Source organism: Camelus bactrianus, chromosome 3, assembly GCF_048773025.1.
Source record: "Camelus bactrianus isolate YW-2024 breed Bactrian camel chromosome 3, ASM4877302v1, whole genome shotgun sequence".
NCBI classification, from domain to species: domain Eukaryota; kingdom Metazoa; phylum Chordata; class Mammalia; order Artiodactyla; family Camelidae; genus Camelus; species Camelus bactrianus.
The window spans coordinates 13,403,533-13,422,890 of NC_133541.1; the positions used below are offsets into that span (position 1 = coordinate 13,403,533).

The window sequence follows — 19,358 nt, forward strand, 5'->3', positions numbered from 1 at the left end:
ATACATTATTTTTTATTGAAGTAGAGTTGATTTATAATATTGTCTTAGTTTCTGGTGTACAGAAAAATGATTCAGTTATACACATATGTACATATTCTTTTTCATATTTTTTCCATTATATGGTTTATTACAGGATATTGAGTGTAGCTCCCTATACATTACTGATGTAAGAATTTCTCTCCTTACTCTCTATGAAACTTTACAGCATTTCATTGAAAACTGTCCCAACTTTCTATCAATCCCTTGCTTCAACAGAGCCATAAAAATTAATCTGCTCTGCATTTTGCTAAGGGCTTAACTGCTGAAAACATTGCTATTGTCCTTGCAAAATAATTTTAACTTACTGTTTATTTCACTTAGCACATATGGTTTGTTGCTCAGAGAAAAAGACGATTACTAAGTAGCATGTCATTTTTCTCACGATATGAAAATCTCAAGAGTATTTTTATAGCTGTCCAAACTGAAACATACACTTCCAAGCTATTTAATTATAAATTAACCATGCTAATTTATGCAATTATGATCATGTTTAGCTTCATTTAAAAAGCTGTTCACTGAAATATATGTTGGCCTATAAATACTTTACAGTTTTGATAAGGCAAAAGAACTACATGTATGTCTTTATGTAAAAGGCAGCATATATTTTTTATATATATACATGTCTGTGTGTGTATATATATGTGTGTGTATATATATATGTATCCACTTAAAATGCCTCACATTTTATCCCTATTTAAAATACATTTAATGAATGTTATGGCCACGTCTATCAGAAGCGTCATACTCCAGCAAGGCCCTGGCCCCACCTATGAGACTGGAAACCGCAGCGTTGAAATGGTCTTCCCTGACACAGCATAACACTCCTCTCACTAGTTACCATGCCTTCGTGCACTTCTGATAAATGGGTTACTCAGCCAAGGAGGCAGGAATAGCGTCACAAACCAAGTTCTTTGAGCTAGTTACACATTGTTCACTTTCAGTAACTAATAGGTCATATTTTCTAAGCATCGAACCAAGAGCAACTGTGGCCTCATTGATCTGGAAAGAGCACATGTGTGCTTCCCGACAAATGATCTGTTTGTCTAATACCCACTATGAATGTTCTTGAAATGCCTCGGACTTCTAAGATAAAATTTTATTTCCCATTTAGAAAAAGAAAATTCTACTTCTCTCTCCTTCATCTTTCCTCTGTTCCTTTTTATTTTCAGTTATTTCCAGTGGACAGAGCCTTCCCTGGAGACTTAGAACCAGAGAGACTCATCGTCCACAGTCCCTCCCCGCAGTCAGGAGGCTCGGGGACGGCCGGGGCCTCAATAGTGACTGCTTAATTAAGGCGCCCCTGGTTGTTAACTAAGAACTGAAGCCTCTTGGAAAAATTTTCTCCCTCAAGCAAGATGGCTTGCCATTAGTAAAACAATCAGCGGTAATTAAAAACCTCATTTTCAAATATAGTTCATAAGTTTTACATCATGAAAACTGCTTCTCATCTAATTCTCTTTAAAAATGTTGCCCCAAGCAAAATAAAAGGACATCTTTGAAAAAACTAGAGCCAAACGAAAGAAGCCAAAAGGCAGTCAGTTTCTCTTTCAAATAATAAAACTGTCCTAATATTTGGTCAATAGTTGTTCTTAGATACATGAATCCAAGTAAGGGATATTCTTTTTGTCTTGTTGGAAAAAATACCTAAAATACTTGATCATCAGTACATTACAGCTCTGCAGGCAGAGGTGCTAGACCTCGCAATTATCCTCTGTTTAAACTTGCTGCACCCAGATAGTCAATGAGCAATCAGATTTTGAATGCACTCCCTAAAACAACTTTAAATGGATTTAACGTTCTGCTTGAGTTCACATGCTTTATACCCTTAAACTGTTTAAGAAGTAGTTATTCCAAAACCTCTGAACAGACTAAAACTTAACCCCCCCCCCATTGCAAAGTGGAATAAAAACAGAAAATGTTTTATTTAATCAAAATCTAATCAAATCGAGGTGGGGGGAAGCACCCTTTCTGAAACAAATTAGGTGAATCATAACAGATGTCAAAGCCTTTTCAGTAACTGGAATCTGGGCCAAATTTATTTTCAAACAAGATGGGAAAAATAGAGAAATAGTTCTAACCTAATGGAATTCTGGTCACCCTGGGTCAAATTTCAAGAACATGACTGTAGTTATCAGCAAACACTAGAGGGCGGAGTTGCATAGTGAAGTTCTAAGTTTGACATCTAACTGGGGAAAAGGATACCAATAATTAGATGCTTGCTCGTTATATTAACCCTCAAGACCTGCCACTACTGACTTATCTTGAAAGGTTTTAAGCTTCTAACAGATGACCCAAACTAGCCCACTACAATCAAACAAACACTGGAAACCCAGGCTAGAGCTCCATGGAGAACACTTGTCCTGAGAAAGATTCCTTCCTGCACTAGTTCATAAATATAACATCTCACTTTCCATGAAATGACCATCACTTTTCTCCTAAATAAAAGATGCTTAGTGACCATGCTCATGCTTTGAAAGCTAGGGATTTTAAGTTACAGATGACATTTCCCATCAAATTTGGGGAACTGATTATTCCATTTTGGTCAATTAAGTACTATAAGCTCAAACAAAATGTTTCCATATTATTAAAAGTTTTCTGAACAGGAGGGAGTGTTCAACCTTCAAAACTCCTTTGCATTCATTCTTTGTCAATGGCAGTGATTCTAAAAAGACGGGCTTCCCAGCATCCTGTTGTCCTGATTAATGGAAGCCATTTATTTCAAACAGATTTTGGAAGCCCAATGACAATTTCTGTAGTTCTAGGAGCAACGTAAAAAGTCATTCCTCCTCTTTAAGTCACTGCATGACTTTCATAGTGGCCAAGTCATGCACAAGCCACATCAATAGCTCCCAATTATATTACCTTGAAAATCACAGTCTCACACATTCATTCTCCAAATAGCCAGGTGTCCTAGATGGCATTCAGTGAGATAACGGAGATTCTCTGCAAAACAGTCCATCTCAGAAAATGTGTGTTTTTCAACAGAAAAAAACGTATTTGTCCAAGATGAGTGTTTTTATCACTATATTTATAAAATATATTTATAAAAATCAATATTAAAAATAATTAAAATCCAAATGCACTGAATTTCTCATATATGATGGCTTTTATTTAAGATCCTAACCCCTTGATTATTCTGTAGATTGCACAGTGAATGTGGCAACATAAATATTTTAAATAACTCAGGAAGAGTAAATTTAGCATCTGTGATTCTTAGAATCTAGAATGTATTTTTAGAATCTAGAATGTATTTTTCACTATTCTTTTTCTCTTAACGTCTATCTGATGGTGCTCTTTTGTCCTTTATTTTAAAACCAATGTCTTAAATATTCACCATACTATCCAAGATATATAATGGATCAAGGAAATTGGGCCATTATGGGAGCTTTTAATATATTGATGCAAATTATATAAATATAGGCTGCAAAATATTGACCTCTCCAGTCCATTCATGGAAAACTAAAACCCAGAATGAAATGTACTTCAGTAGGAAAACTAAGCATGGCAAACATTCACTAGTATACCTTATTTCTAGAAAGTCATATATGACAATTTCTGTCAATCAGTTTTAAAGGTCTTGCATTGGTAGCCTTCCTAACCACTTTATCTAAAATTTTAACCACTCCTCTCAACATTTCATCTCCCGCTTCTTTGCCCAATGTTTTCCCCTTAGCACTTACTGCTAATTGATTTACTAATTATTTTACTTGGAATTTTTACTTGTATGTTATCAATTTCCCTCTCTGGAATATACACCCTCTGAGGGCAGAGATTTTATTTCTTTTGTTTACTGTTTTATTCATCTCCAGTCCCTAGAACAGTGCCTGGCACCCAGTAAGTAATTAATAAATATTTGTTGGATTATTAAATGGATGAATAAATAAATGAAAAAAACAACAAATCCAAAACCTGGCAGAATTGTATGTGTTCCAACTCTTGTTAGGAGTCAGAACTTAATAAACACAATCACATACCAGGAGTTTTGAAACTGTTACTTGATTTAACCTTCCCAGCAACATTAAGGAATTAATACACATGATATCACTGTTGGCCACACAACTTAGTATGTGGCTGAGCTAAAATTTAGACTCTGGTCTGCATATTCCAAAGTCCATGCTTTTTCCATTATGTTGCACTGACCTACATATAATCTTAACCCCTCTAGAAGGTGTGTAATAAATGTATAAAAGGATAGTTTTAAATTAAAAAGGCTAATTGTGTCAAAATACTCATGGAGCTTTGTAGACTTGGAAGAATCAGTTGAGTATTTATGAATGGCTTTTCCATTTATTAGAAAAGCTTAGGGTTCCACAATGCCTTAGTGACTCACACCAAGTCTCAGGTGGTGGGGGGAGGACAGGATAGGAAAAAATCACATATTTCTTTCACAAATTATGGGAGAGGACTATTGCATAAATACACAGGTTAACAGAATATTCAATAAGGGATTTAAAACACATAATTTCATACAGCACACAATCACCATGATTGCAGAATAATAGGTCTTCCTAAACTGATAACTTCATGAACAAAGCAACATCAGCAACATTTGCTGATTTTCATAAGGCTCTATTTTAGGAATAATTGCATAAAGGTCCGAACTCCCTTACCCAATAATCCAACTATATGCTGTCTGCAAGAGACATACTTTAGATTAAAAAACCTAATATGTTGAAAGTAAAAAATTTAAAAAGAGATATATCATATAAGCTGAAGCAGCTATCCCAATATCTTAAAGATAAAAATTGTTACTAGAGACAAAAGACTTGTGATAAAAAAGACATTGTGATAAAAAATGTTGATCCATCAAGAAGATGTGATATTGATACATGTATTTACACCTAATAACAGAGTCCCAAAATATGTAAAGCAAAAACTGACAGAATCGAAGAGAGAAATGGACAATTCAACAACAATATTTGGAGACTTCAATTCCCCACTTTCAACTAGACAGAAGAGCAAAAAAGGAACTAAAAGACATCAACAACACTATAAACTACACCAGATGGACCTTTATAGAACACAACACCAACAACAGCAGAACACTCACTCTTCTCAAGAGCATGTGGAACTTTCTCCAGGATAGACCATATGTTAGACCAAAATCCCTCACCTAAAACTCTTTGGGCCATATGTGTTTCAGAATTCCAAATTGTCCAGATTTTTAAAATATGGTATGGTGTATTTTCATTGTATTATGTAATACCCCACACCCTCAGCACGATCTGGGTCAACAGGCTATAACCAATCACAGTATTTCTATGGCAAAATATATGAACACTGTCACTACTCAAGATAAAGACTATAAATAGCATCAACTCAGGTCAGGAGATGTTTTGTCACCAAATAAGTCACACACAAAAAAGTTTTTTAAACTCTTGCTTCTATTTTCAACACATTTTCAAATGGCTCTGCTTTTTTTCATCTCTACTGCATCATCCTAGTATGAGCCACTGCTATGTCCTTCCCATCCATCGGGGAGCATTCTAACAGCACCCCTGCTCTCAGCCCAGGCTCCCTCCAGTCCAGTCTTTACAAAGCAGCTAAAAGTGTCTGTTATTATATTACTCCTCTGCTCGAGATTCTCCAATGACTTACCATTGCTCTTAGGATGAAGCACACATTCCTCACGATGGCCTGCGTGGGAGGGTGCACCTCTACCTCCCCATCTACTCCTCCTCACTCATGGTCCTTTTTATTCCCTTCAGCGCAACAAGCTGTTTCCTCCTGAGGGTCTTTAGTCTAGCTGCTCTCCCTTCCTGAATGCTCTTCAAAGAGTTTTTCAAAGGAAGGATCATCATCAATCAGTCTTCAGGTCCAAACTCAGATGTCACCTCTTCATAGAAGACTTTCCCTACCCCTTCTATCTAGATGCACTTAGCCTTCTCCATGCTACTTTTTAAAAAATAAACTGAATTTTAGAGCAGTTTCAGATTTACATAAAAGTTGCAAAGATAATTCAAGGAATCCCCACACAGGCTGCACACAGTTTCCCTTACTGTTACCCTCTTCCATTACTATGGCACATTTGGCACAAATAATAAACCAACACTGGTACAGTACTATTGATGAAGCGCCACACTTTACTAGGATTTCACTAGTTCTTCCCTATGTCCTTTTTGTGTTCCAGGATTCCATCCAGGTTATCACATTACATTCACTCATCACCTTTCCTCAGCTTCTTCTAGTCTCTGACAGTTTCTAAGACTTTCCTTGTTTTTTCTTCACAGTGTTGAAGCATACTGGTCAGGTATTTTATAGACGGTCCCTCAGTTTGGTTTGGTCTGCTGCTTTTCTCATGGTTACAACCAGGGTGACAGGTTTTTAAGGGGAAGACCACAGAGGTGAAGCAGTCTCATCACATAATATCAAAGGCACATGTTATCAACATGAACTGTCACTGTTAAACTCGGCCCCCTGGCTTAGGCAGTACTTGCCAGGCTTGTCTACTATAAAGCTACTCCCCTTCTCCCCTTCTTACCCTGTAACCAGTTGACTCTTTGGAAACAAGTCACTAAGTACAGCCCACACTCAAGAGTCAGGGGTAGCTGAACCCCGTCTCCTGGAGGGGGCATTATATAAATAAACTATGTAGAATTCTTCTGTAAGGAAGATTTGTCTCTTTCCCTCCATTTACTTATTCATTCAATCATTTCTTTATAACAATGTGCACTCATGGATATTTATATTACAGCTTAGGTTATAATTCAATACCACATTATTTATTTCATTGATCAAATTGTTTCAGATTTAGCCACTGGGGGCCCTTTCAGGCTGGCTCTTGTGTTCTCCTTTGCTATGCCTCATCATTCTGTTTTTTTGAGCACCTCTTTACTTTCTGGAACAAGATACTCCAGTCTCATCTTGTAGAAGACAAGCATCTTGTAGAAGACAAGCATCTTTTATAAGACAAGCATCTTTTATAAGACAAGCATCTTGTATAAGACTGGTTCCTTTTACTGGAGAATGGTACTGGAAACCAAAATCTGATGCTAGGTAAGTTTATTATTACTGAGGTGTTACCATTGGGCCCTCTCAACAAATAGAGCTAAGAAATGGATGTGTGTATACTAACCTATGTACAAGCACATATCTATAAATATTTCTATATGTAATCTTTTGTATCTACCTTAAGCAAAACATGAGTTTATACTGATGTTTCCAACTCAGATCCAGTACCATATGGTCCCTTTTTTAATCACACAGTTTGTTTTCCATTGAATTATTACCATAAATCTAGAATTACCTAGTTTATTTGCTTATTGTTTACTATTTGTCCCTCATCATCAAGAATTTAAATTTTAGAAGCAGAGGTCTTACCTGTTTTAACAAACTGTGTAGCTCTAGAACATAGAGCAGTGCCTGCAACATGGCAGTGATTAATTTATTGAATGAGTGAAAGAAAATCAATAAAAAATATTAATTATTTAATTCATAGTAGGAAAAAAAAAAGATGAAATATTTTAAGGCTGCCCCTTGACATGAGTAAGATCATCTTCTAAACAAAAAAAAAACACATATTAATCCATTGTTATGCCCTGTTATATTAATAATCTCTATGCATTCATCATCACTTGGCATTGAAATTTTCCCACAAGCAATTCAAAGAATGCTTGATGATTTTCTCCTAAAGTTTACTGTAGTAGAGCTTAATCATGTCCAAAATGAACTAAGATATTTCTGTCACAGATTTTATTTTATGTAATGTATACTACCTTCAGTCTTAGGAGGGTGTAGGTCAGAGAGAAGAGGCAGACAGGAGGTAAGGAGATTCCTTCACCAAACTCTCCAAAGAGGTTTCAATATCCTTTCCCCATAGTCTAAGAACCACGTGTCACTCAAAGCTACCCAAAAAGTTATGGTACAATTATTTGTAATTTTGTTAGCTTAGCATTTTTCTACTACTTCTCAAATAGCTGAAAAGTCTTGTCTAGATCTGAAGATGCCTTTAATAGAAGCTATGATTTCTATTATTAAGTACATTTACATACTGCCATTAAGCATGACTGAGAGTCCACCGTGAAAGGTGAAGGACAGATTGGGAGGGGACTGAAAGATAGTTTTGCATTCAGGATTTCCTTTCATCCTCCAGGTTAGAGCTTGAGCATGCTTGGTCCTAGAGAACACAGTGTGGGCAAGGACTGTTACCCCCATTCACTGAGTCTTTCCCTCCAAAGAACTGGAGGTTCCCCAGGAAACTGCCCATCCACTTACCCCCAGTAAAAAGATAAGGGTAAGATGTTGTCAACAAGAGGAAGAAAGAGATTGAAGAAGGACAAGAGAAATATTTACTGAATCCTCAGTGTGTGCCTGGCAAATCCTGTGCTCTTCACTACTTTGCTCTCAAGGTTACAACTAATTTTACCAAAATTGGGTAAAGCTTTTTATTTTCTTTATTTTTTTCTTTCAAATTAATAGAGAGGACACTAACATACACACTTATATTAAAGCCTGCAAATGTAGCATAGAAAAGAAGTTGATACTGGGGAGTGGGTGGGGAAGAGAAACGAGCATGCACCTCTGGTGGCTTCTGGAATATTCTTTCACAAGGATACAAGTAAAATCCTCTAATATTTGTGAGAGATGTTATCCTTCTTCAAATCTTTTTTTTTTTTAAATAGTCTAAACAACCAAAGGAGCCTGTGTAAATTTCTTGAAATAGTTCCTTGTTTATTTGAACTATTTTGCACTTCAGAGTCATGACACATCAGTGTCAGGGCACAACTGCAAGTCCATATATAACAAAGGCGTGCCCAGAGGGCTCCTGAAACAAGAGCTTCACGCACATGGGGAGGGTCCCCTGGGCCCAAATTAAGCCTTGGCCACTTGCACATAATTAGCATACCAAAATGAGAAGTGAAACCAAAAGGCGCATTAGGGCAAAGGAACTCTGTTCCTCTGTTAGGGGTACACTGCCCAGGTGTCACCAGCAAAGTGAACTATGTTGAAGAGATGACAACTGGAGAAAAAAAACAGATTTTCAGAAAGCAGCTTTCAGAACATACCACCCCTAAAAGGAGGACTGAATAAGAAATGTCTCCTCCATAAGTTCTCCTGTGGACTTCACCTACACGGACATGCTTCTAGGTATTTGTAATGCCTTCCCAACACAACTGTTTCCAGTCCACCTCTACTTCTGTGGGACTTCATTTGGCTAAATCATAAGAGCAGCTGTTGAATGATGAGTTATGGGCACCGGGAGGATGCTCAAAGAGCCAAGGATCCAGAAAGCACAAGGCACAGTGCAGTTTTTCTTGGCCCAGTCCTCCGTGTCTGCCATCCATTTACTTGTAATTGTAGGTGATTATCTCGTCCACTCCCTGCTGCTCTGAAGGGTCGGAAGCACTCCAGCATTGCCCTCGGAGTCCTCCAGCTCTACTCTTAGAAGGTCCAAAAATAGAACGAAGCTGAGTTTCCTTTGTTCCAATCCCTTCAGCAAACATCAGTCACATCACAGCAAAGCCACACACCAAGGCAAAGCAGGAAATGAGTAAAGGAGAAATAGCCTGTTCTCTGGCTGCATCTCCCTGCGTTGGAATACTGCACTCTCCAGTGGAAAATCATTTCTGAAGTTCTGTTACAACTGTACAAACTGCTCATCCGGAAAAAAAAAAAAAATGTCACCTTGCTTTCAGCCAGGTGGCAGATTTCATACCAAAAAAAAGATACCCAGTAGACATTCTAAGCGGTTCATCTTTATCCATGATCATACAGTAAAACTTCCTACAAATTATTCAAATTCTCTGAACAAATGCTAGATGAATTCCTTCAACCAGTGACAACCTCAAGAAAGTAAGTGTGTCACACATGGGTAATTTCACATTCAAGGAGTCTTTTTTCATGACATTATATTTTTTGAAAAGAGCAGATATGTCTCACTGGAAGCTTTTTTTTCTTTCATTCTAGACTTTTAAAAATAGATCCTGCTCTTAAGACTTTTTCCTATGGTCTGAAGAATGGAACATATTTTTCCCAGGCAGATTCAGAATCAGATTATCAGATCAATCTAAGAACAGGTTTAAAAATGATAGCCAGTGGATGGCTAATGTGTGGGAGATAAATGCAGCTTGATTTCCTTAAGTCATATTCTCACGGCAGAAATGTGAACATGCTGGTTCTCTCTACCTGACCAGAACACTCATTTCATTCATTCATTCATGTCACAATATTCACTGAATGCCCATGAAGTGACCAAGAAAATCAATATTAAGCTACATTGAACTGTGTTACATAATATGTTCTAAAAATCTGTCCCACTCAAAATGTTCTTTCTTCTATGGGCAGCTGATTAGAGGCATCAAGAAAGCAAAAAAGAGAAAGGTGTCAAAAGGAAAATACACTTAAAAAGAGCTAGAAAAATGTAGAAAAGCAGATCCATGTGGGGAAGAAAGTTCTGGAGAGCACCACCCATCAGGACCACATCAGCCTCAATCCTCTCTCCGTAAAGGATAAAAGCAAACACCAGCCCACAATGCCCTCAGTGGCCTCCGTCTCTTTTTACTACCGTCTCAGGACCACCTGGCTTTGAAGCAAACTGTAAAATCACCATACACATGGCCTATACAGTAAATAAGATGGCTATAGTAGGAGACAAAGTGCAATTTCTATATTTTATTCACTAGAGGATCATTAATCTGTTCTAGTGAATAAAATGCAGACTTGAGTGTTTTAAGAATTAGTCAGCAAATGAAATAAAAATAATTTCAAAGGCCGGGGGTTGCCTCATGATGTGTTCTTAGTTTATTTAGACATTTTTAATTATCTATAAAATATGTCAGTACATGCATTTAAATATTACACTTTTCCATTGTTTCTCAGTTATTCAGGCATGCTGATAAAAAGCTTCCCCTCTGCCTGTTATTTACTATTAAACCTACAGAGAATGTTAATAAGAGCAACAGTTAGAGAAAAAGTAAAAGAAATGGGGTGGCTTTGCCACTTCAACCAGGCTGTATGCCTGCAGACATTTTTAATCCATAAAATGCGAATACCTGAAGTATTTCAAATGACAGCAAGAATGCTGATAAAATTCATGCTCTGATGTTTTCTTAATACGTTTTCAAAATCACAGTCAGTTTTCAATGATAATTCGTCAGCTTCTTCTACTGCATTAGTGACATCATGGGAACAACTTAATCACTTCTGAAGGAAGAAACACCTCTTTCAGGACAGAGCCCCATTTAGTAAAATAATGATCACAAGGTCCTCAAGAAGTTCATTAAAGTTCTAAACGTTTTGCAAACGTTCTATAGCTCCAGAAGCTGTACCTTAGAAACATAGCCAAGATGAACCTACCTGGTGCCAACTTCCTCTCTAATTCCAAACTATCATGATAAATCCCAGGGTTTTAAGACTATGGATAAAAATAAAAAAGACTCTCAAAGTCCTCCTTCTTCCTAGGAGACCCTCCAGTCTTCTCACTGCTGTAAGAAGACTTGTTCCTGACAGCCCATCATATGAGCTTTAAGGAAAAGCAGCAAGGGGAATACAAACACAAGTGTTAGAGGCGAGCGGAAAATGGCCAGGGCCCTATTATTATATGCGGAGGAAGGTGGCCCCCATGCAAGTCTCCATCCCTACTCCTCAAGTCCTCTGCCAATACTTTCCCCTGGTGCTCCGAGCAACAGAGGAGGAAGGAAAGCAGAGGGATCCCACTGTTCGCTGTGATTGATGCTCAGCCACCTGCCTGTGCCTTTGTGATTGCCACTCAGGGAGCTCTGGGGCTTCTTCTGCTCACACCCCCCCCCAACCAACAGGGGTCTCTCCAAAGCACAAACACACATGGGTGCCCAATGACAATGCTGAATAGCACTGTCCTGTGCTTTGGCCTCATCAAAAGCATCTCATGACTCTGATTATGAGCAGACTTCAATAAAGACCCAGGGGGAGGGACACCTGGAGAATAAATATGTTCCCATGTGCTGAGATCATTATATCTTATTACATCTGACTTGTTAATATGCAGATGCATTCTTTATTATCAATAACAAATTTGGTCAGAAACCCAGGTGGGCTCTCCTACAAAAAGCAGGGAGTAAAAAGACAGAGGCAAAGAATGACATGGAAAGAAGAGTCATTAATTTCATTTTGGTGGCAACAGACTGAAGGAAACAACGGGGACCTGTAAGCACTGTTGCTGTGAGCTAATGAAGGTCCCCATCTGTTAAATGACAAAACAGGTAAAAATAATCAGAGCCAACATTAAAATGGCACCTACTACGTGCTAGCACTACTCTAAGTACTTCATATGTATATATGTATTTAAACCTCAAAGTGTGTGTAAAATCGGTGCCACTGTTATTTTTTATAGATGAGTTGCCTGAGGCAGAAATAGTTGAGCCACTCTTCCAAGGTAGCATAGCTATTGCCTTCCATTAACATTCAGTTTTTCTATGTTTAGATTTTATAGCCCATTTCTTATAACAAGTTTAAAGTTTCCCATACAATACTTTATCTAGTAAATGTTATCTCTTCAAACACTTCTATCTCTTGAAAAAGTACTGAAAGCATTCATAAACTTGAATATACTAGCTTAATTAGTTTAGAATATCACCAACATCTCAAAATAAATTTGGTCTTATGTGTTCTTAGATTCCACTAATTTTATACCATACTATGAGATTCAAAACAAAATTAGCTTTTACTCTTAAGATAACATTAATGCATCATCTTGAATATGTTAATCAATAAAAGAGATTCTGTAAGTAGGTAGAAAGGTAAATGCATGTTAATTACTTCTAATGTCTTAATTAACTCCTACTGCTGATGATACAGTAATTAAGGTTTAAATATATAGGCTACATCATCAGTTTTCTACTGGGTCATGTTGCTGAGCATCACTAAAAATCTCACAAAATGGGAAGGTTTAGACACAGATTCTCAAAAAAATCTAATCTCAATGAGAAAAACAAGGAAAGCTAAGGTTTTAGACTCATTGCAACATATTTCCCTCATGCACACCTGCTTCCTGATTAGCTGCTCCGTTCCTTCTCTGTCCCCTTGTCCCTCTAAACACCAAGAGGTGCATCATGTTAATAATCACTTCTGAAAGTTCTTGAGGATATGTATCAAGCACCACTGATAGAGTAAACTCCCATACATTTTTTTTAACCTTCTTTATTTCTGAGCCCTGGGAGAGAAGAAATTGTGGTGCTGTTGACTGATTTGGACCTGATGAGGACCAAATGCAGAGACCAGGGTAAGTTGATAGTGCCATTTTAGAGGCTCTCTCCCATGGTAGATTAAAGGTGTCCATCCTCTTTAAAGAAGGGCAGATTCTAGAGGTGGAGTCTATTTTTCCCTCTCTTGAATCTGGTTGGTCCTTTGACTTACGTGAATCAAAGGAATTCAGCAGACATAAAACCATGTCTGCTGAGCCAAAGCTGGGCCTTAAGAGATCTACAGCTTCCACTTTCACACTCTTGGAAACCAGCCATCATATTGTGAGACATCCAAGTCACATATAAAGAGAAGTGAGGTACCAGCTGGCAGCCTCAACGAGCTTCCAGCCAACAGCCAGCACAAACAACAAGTAGAATGAGTGAGCCATTCTTGGCTGTTCCAGTCCAGTCAAACTGATGGATGAGTACAGCTCCAGAATGACACCACATGTGGAAAAGAACCTCTTAACTGATCTCAATCAACAGGTAGACTCTTAAGAGATAATAAACGATAGTTGTTTTAAACCATTAAGTATTTTAAGGAGCTTGTTATACAACAATACAAGGGCTGAAACCCTGCTTGACTCAGCATAACACAGGATAAGTTGTGATAGGCCCAGAAACTTCAGGATGGCTATGATGGAGCTGAGAACAGTTTCCAACTAGGGCAGAGTGGCTAAGATTGCGGACCCTAGACCCAGACTATGCATCCTGGCTTTGCCTTCTACTATATAGAGATGTATGCAGTAGAAGTTACTTAACTCTTCTGTGCCTCAGTTTCACTTTGTATAAAATAGAGATAATAATATTCTCTATCTCATAGGTTTGTTTTGAAGATTAAATATCAGTAGCATTATGTATAAAGCACTCAGAACAGTGCCTGGCACAAAGTAACTTTGGGTAAATGTTTTCTCTCAATGTTATCATTCAGTCTTTATTCTGCTCTGCGTCCAAGGAACCATATCTATGGGAAGGCTCTATACTTAGAACAAAGGGATATGGAAAGTGAAGGGAAGGCCATAACACCATTCCTGTTTGAGGAAATGCATCTCTGCCGTGCCATTAAAGCATGAATGTGATCAATGCTAAATCTGATTGGCCTCATACCAGCAAAGGAGAAAACCAAAAATCAGAGTAAGTGCCCAGTTATTGGGTCATCAATAACGGAAGTGCCAGACAATTAGTCAAAGTTTATCTGAAGATAAACTATTCATATATATAACAATCTGCGCTTTGGGAACCTTATAACTGATTTCTGTACGTTAAGAATACTGATATTTATATGCATATAATGTGGTCCTGGAAAGTTATTTTCTCAGGCATGATCTGAACTATCATCATCATACTCATATCAGCTTTGCTTCTGAATATTATTTTGTAGTTCACTGGAGCAAACAGATTAGGCCACAGGTTACGACAACGTTTGCAAATGTCATAATAAAATGAATCCTGAATGTGTCACAATACCAGGTTAGTTTTTAAACTTTAGTAGCTTTTTTCTTTTGAATTTTTGGTCATATCTTATACACACTGTGGGGAACTGCTTTTCTTAAAATAATTATTGATTGTCTTTTTAAAATGAAATAGAGTATAGTAGTAATCAATTCATGTTGCTGTAAGATTAGAATTAGTAAATAGTACTTTTTGCCCCAAACTTTAATCTCTTCTCTGTTTTAAAATTACTCAAGGACCTATTTCTACTTACTTCAAAATGAATCATCCCAAATGAATTAATATTTAGTGGCCATAAGTTAGAGGTTCTGAAATATTTAGCAATCTATTTCAGCTCTTGAACTGAAATAGACTGGTCACAGCACTTCCAATGGGGCTTTTCACTGGAAACTCAAAGTTCTCCATTTCCCATCTCATATCTCTATTTATAAAATTATTGTAGCTTCAATTATACTCCTCATGTCCTGCTATTTGAACATGGTTCCATCTGGTTTTCAAGACAACTATGATGGATCTATAAATTGATATTCAAGTAGTTCAATCAATTAGAGGTTCTGAGAACATGTGTCAGGTTCTTGCCTGTCTTCGGCATGATAACATCACTCATCCACATTAGTTATTTGCCTTCTTTCCAAATTATTTGTAAGCCTTAGGTCAGCTTGAGAAATTTCATACTTTCATTTCATGCCTGCTAATCATGCCTTAAATGATGACTATCAGAGATGCAAATTAATTGCAAACTGTATGAAGGATGCACACATTAAAAACTATGAAATTTAAATTATTAATTCAGCTTCCAGGTTCCTTCTGAAATTACTAACAATTTCACCTATTTTATATTGCTCAATGCAAACTAAATTTGGTAATTTAAATAGAAACATGGAACATTAGACTTTATTACTTTCTTCCCCTCCTAACTGTTCAAGTCTCTCTTCTTTTTCCTCCCATTAGCTCCTTTGTCTCTGTGTTTTGAACCTACTTTTTTATGGCTACTAAACTTCAGCCCCATGTCATTATCCGATCTCATCAATTATACATTATTCTGCTTTAGTTTAAGGTGTCATTCTTAGTATTTTTTATCTTACATTCCACCAGTCTATTCCAAGGACCTGAATCAGTTCCACCATACAAACAAATAAGCAAACAAACACAAAAGCCTATTTCCCAAGGGTTTTAGTACACTTATGGGCATTGTGTTATTATGTGATTATATACAAAAAGTTTTAAGAGTATGTACAATTTCAGTAATATTATTGAGAGTAACTGTTCGGAATACTTCTGCATCCACTATGTAGTTGAACAGAGCAATGAATGAAAGTAGCTAAAATTTAACTGTGAAAAAACCTCACATGAAAAAGAAAGCCTAGTTAAGTGAAAAGAATGTTCAGAACTAGTAGGTTCAATCTCAGTTTCCAGACTAGTAACATTTTGCTTTACTTGAATCCATTTTCCATAAATGGAGTCATTTAGGGCTCTACTGCTTAAATTAACAAAATATGACTAGAATTAATTGTGTAACATTTCTAATTTAAAAAATTGACTTAATTGGGGTATAAGACATTTTACTAACTTGACCTTTTAGAAACAAAGATGAGGATAGTTTCATCAATAAAAAACAAATTGATAAAGGAAACCATTTGAATAAAACGGCTTTTGAGTTTCTCAGATAAAAGTGTCACAGATTTCTCAAAGCACATCTCTACAAATTCTAAATCTTGGTTTTACTGTAATTCGCATAAAATGTCTTAAGTAGCATATGTAAATATCCTTAGTAATAACTGAGCTCAAGTGCACTCATGTTTAGCAAAATTATTTCAGGGGGAAAAATGTCACAAATGTTTACCTGGCAAGGTTGTTTCATTTTAATGGCTATGACATGGTATCTGTAACAGCAGAGTTCACAGGTCCAAGAACCTCTCTCACTAATCCACTTTAGCAAGCACAGCTGATGTGTATACCGAACTGACCCATCGCATCGGCAGGGGTTTAACAGCTCCCCCTGAAAAGGAAACAACTCAGTATCATTATTTAGCTAAAACAAATCCAACCCTTGCTTTCTTTTCTTTCAAAGTCATTTACTCAGAAGGATACAAGCATCAGATTCTATCTTAGAAAATGAAATTAAATTTTTATACCTCTGATGGGAATGAAACTAAAGTCTTAAAACTATTTCAAAGATACTACTTAGAGTTATGACATAAATGTTCTACCAACATACAAAATGTCTGCAAGATATAGCTCCAAATACCCTTGGGGGAAAGCTGTACTATTAAATCTCTTTAATAACTTTTAAGTGGATGGTCAGATGCATTTCCTCTGCAGTTATTCTTGATCATTGCTAAAGAAGAAATGCATGCCGTCCCAGAAAGTAGCTTGCAATAGCATTATGCTTTTATTTTTTCTAAATGTAGCATCATAAATATTGACTTAGGGCACTATATTCCTGAAAGCCTGCATATTCTTATGCAATTTCCTTACTTATAAGTATATTAAACCTAATGTTTTCTCAGACCACACATTTTGTGAGAGATGTATTATCGTGTTATTTCCATGATTACTCGAATATAAGTTCGCATGCAACTCTAATGGAGCTTATAATTTTAGAATTGTGTTTCTAATAAAATATAAAGTACATTGTTGGCAAAAAATAGGCTTTCTTTCACAAGGTCAAAGTATATTTTTATTTCTCTTATGAAAAGTGTAACATTCTTCTCACATCAGTGAGACTGTCACCAAAATTTACAAAAAGGAAAGAAAGACTCTGCACTTTTTAGTTTTGACGTGACTCACCTCCAGTTTGTACCCTAAGGCTATCTGCTTCACGATACACTTGTAAATAAAGGACTATAGGTTTGTTTCTATGTATAAGCCAAAATCCATTTAGCAATTTACAAAAAAAAAAAAGTACTTATAGCATTATCATTAAAGCACCTGAGGAATGTGTAACTGCAAAACTAGGTAGAAAAAGAAGTGTACACCAAATTAAACACTGTGTTCGCCACCGGGACATTTTTATTCGCCTTCACAGAAAAGAAAAAAGAAACACACAGCAGCCGCCACTCAAGGACTCAGCGGAGAACTGAGCTGTGGGCGCTGTCCGTGGTGCTGAAAGGTCGGCAGCGCGAGAGGGAGCCAGCCCAGCCCCGACCGGAGCCCACCGCCCCCTGCCACGGGGTCCCGCCGGGCCTTACCTGCTCGGCGCCCTGGAAGCAGATCTTGCAGATGGGCTGGTGGTGCTGGTGCTGGTGCCCGGCGCGCTGATCTCCACCGCCGCTGCTGCTGCTGCGGCTGCTACATACCGAGCGCGTCTCGGGCTGGTCGCCGGCGCCCCTCCGCTCGCCCTCCCCGCCCGCGCCGGCCTCAGCTTCCCCCGGGTCGCCCTTCCCAGCTGCCGCCTCAGGGACAGCCGCCTCCGGAAGGCGCCTCGGACCTTCCCCGAAGTCGCCAGCCGCCGACACCTCCTGCCCCGCCGGCGGCAGGGGCAGCGGCGGTGGCTGCGGCAGCTCCTCCGCGCCCCTGTGCCGCGGGACCACCTCGGCTGGCGGCTCGTCGGGCCCCGCAGGGCGCTCGGGGGACGCGGGCGGCGCGGGCAGCGGCGGCAGGTAGCGCGGGGCCGCGGGGACCGAGGCCGGCTCTCCCGGCGGCGGAGGCGGCGGCTGCGGGGGAGGCGAAGGGGGCGGCTCGGAGTCCCGGCTCTCTGCCCCGTGGCGCCGACTGCCGCTGTGGCCGCCCTCAAAGCTCATGGTGCCGCCGCTGCCCTCCTGCCAGCCCGGGTGGCGGGCCGGGCTCGGGCTGCCGGCGAAGGGGGAGCGGAGGGGGCGGGAGGAAAGAGGAGGGAAGGAGGCAGGGAGGGAGGGAGGAGGGTGGGGAGAGGGGACTGGGGCGCCTGGGGCTGAGGGGCGGGACGGGGAGGGGACAGGAGGGCCCAGCGGCAGCGGCGGCAGAGGCTGCTGCTCCGCGGAGCCACCGGCTCGGCTCTGATGGAGGCGGCGCCGAATCCCGCGGCGCGTGAGAGCCGCGACGCTGAGGGGGCCGATGGAGGGGACAGGGGGACTGGGGAAAGGGGGGAGAAGCAGCGCAGAGGAGGAGGGTGGGCCGGAGGAGGAGGTCTTTGGGGGAGCTGGAGCGGGGTGGGTGGGGAGGAGCGGAGGGTCGTTCGGAGGGAGGGGTGATGTGCAGGGGGCGGGTGCAAACCCCGGGTGAGTTGCGGAGACGACCGACCGGAATTGGGAGGTGGGGGGAATCCCTCCGCCGCCTCCACCGACCCCGCCCCGGGGCCGTTCACGTCGGTTCCGGGGCGGATTGCCCCTCTCCTGACCGCGCGGCACTGCGGCTCTCGTGAGTTGGATGGTGGGGGGAGGGGTTGGAGGTCGCGGGTCCAGAAACCGTTACTGGGTGGACAAGTGGGAGGCGGCGGCGCTGGGCAGGATGGGGCCGGGATGATGGAAGCCAAGACCCGCGTGGGAGCGGGGTTAGCGAGCCTGGTGCCCCGGGCGCACCCGAGCCGGCTAACCCTCGGCAAGGAAAAGAGCCCGCCGGGCGCTGGGGACCAAATGACGCTCCCAGCTGATCACTTCCAGCCCTCTGAGCCCTCTGCTTCAAGGGCACTCTCACTGATCCTCTAGAGCCCCAAAAGCAGAAGTCTTTGGAACCTGCGTCCTCCCTCCGCCCTCCTCGCCCCCTCCCTCCTGCAGTGAGTATCCGGGT

General features: G+C 40.0%; 1 protein-coding gene across 1 annotated transcript in view; it reads right to left on the bottom strand.

Annotated features, from left to right (window-relative positions):
• The window catches only part of MARCHF11 (membrane associated ring-CH-type finger 11), a 105,310-nt gene extending 86,454 nt beyond the window's left edge, over positions 1-18,856 (bottom strand). The window contains exons 1-2 of the mRNA XM_074353957.1: positions 17,843-18,856; positions 16,495-16,650 (exon numbers count right to left, since the gene is read on the bottom strand). Of these exons, the coding sequence (XP_074210058.1) occupies positions 16,495-16,650; positions 17,843-18,394 (708 nt within the window). The 5' untranslated portion in view covers positions 18,395-18,856. The remainder of the gene's footprint in view (positions 1-16,494; positions 16,651-17,842) is intronic.
• Positions 18,857-19,358: the final 502 nt, after the last annotated feature.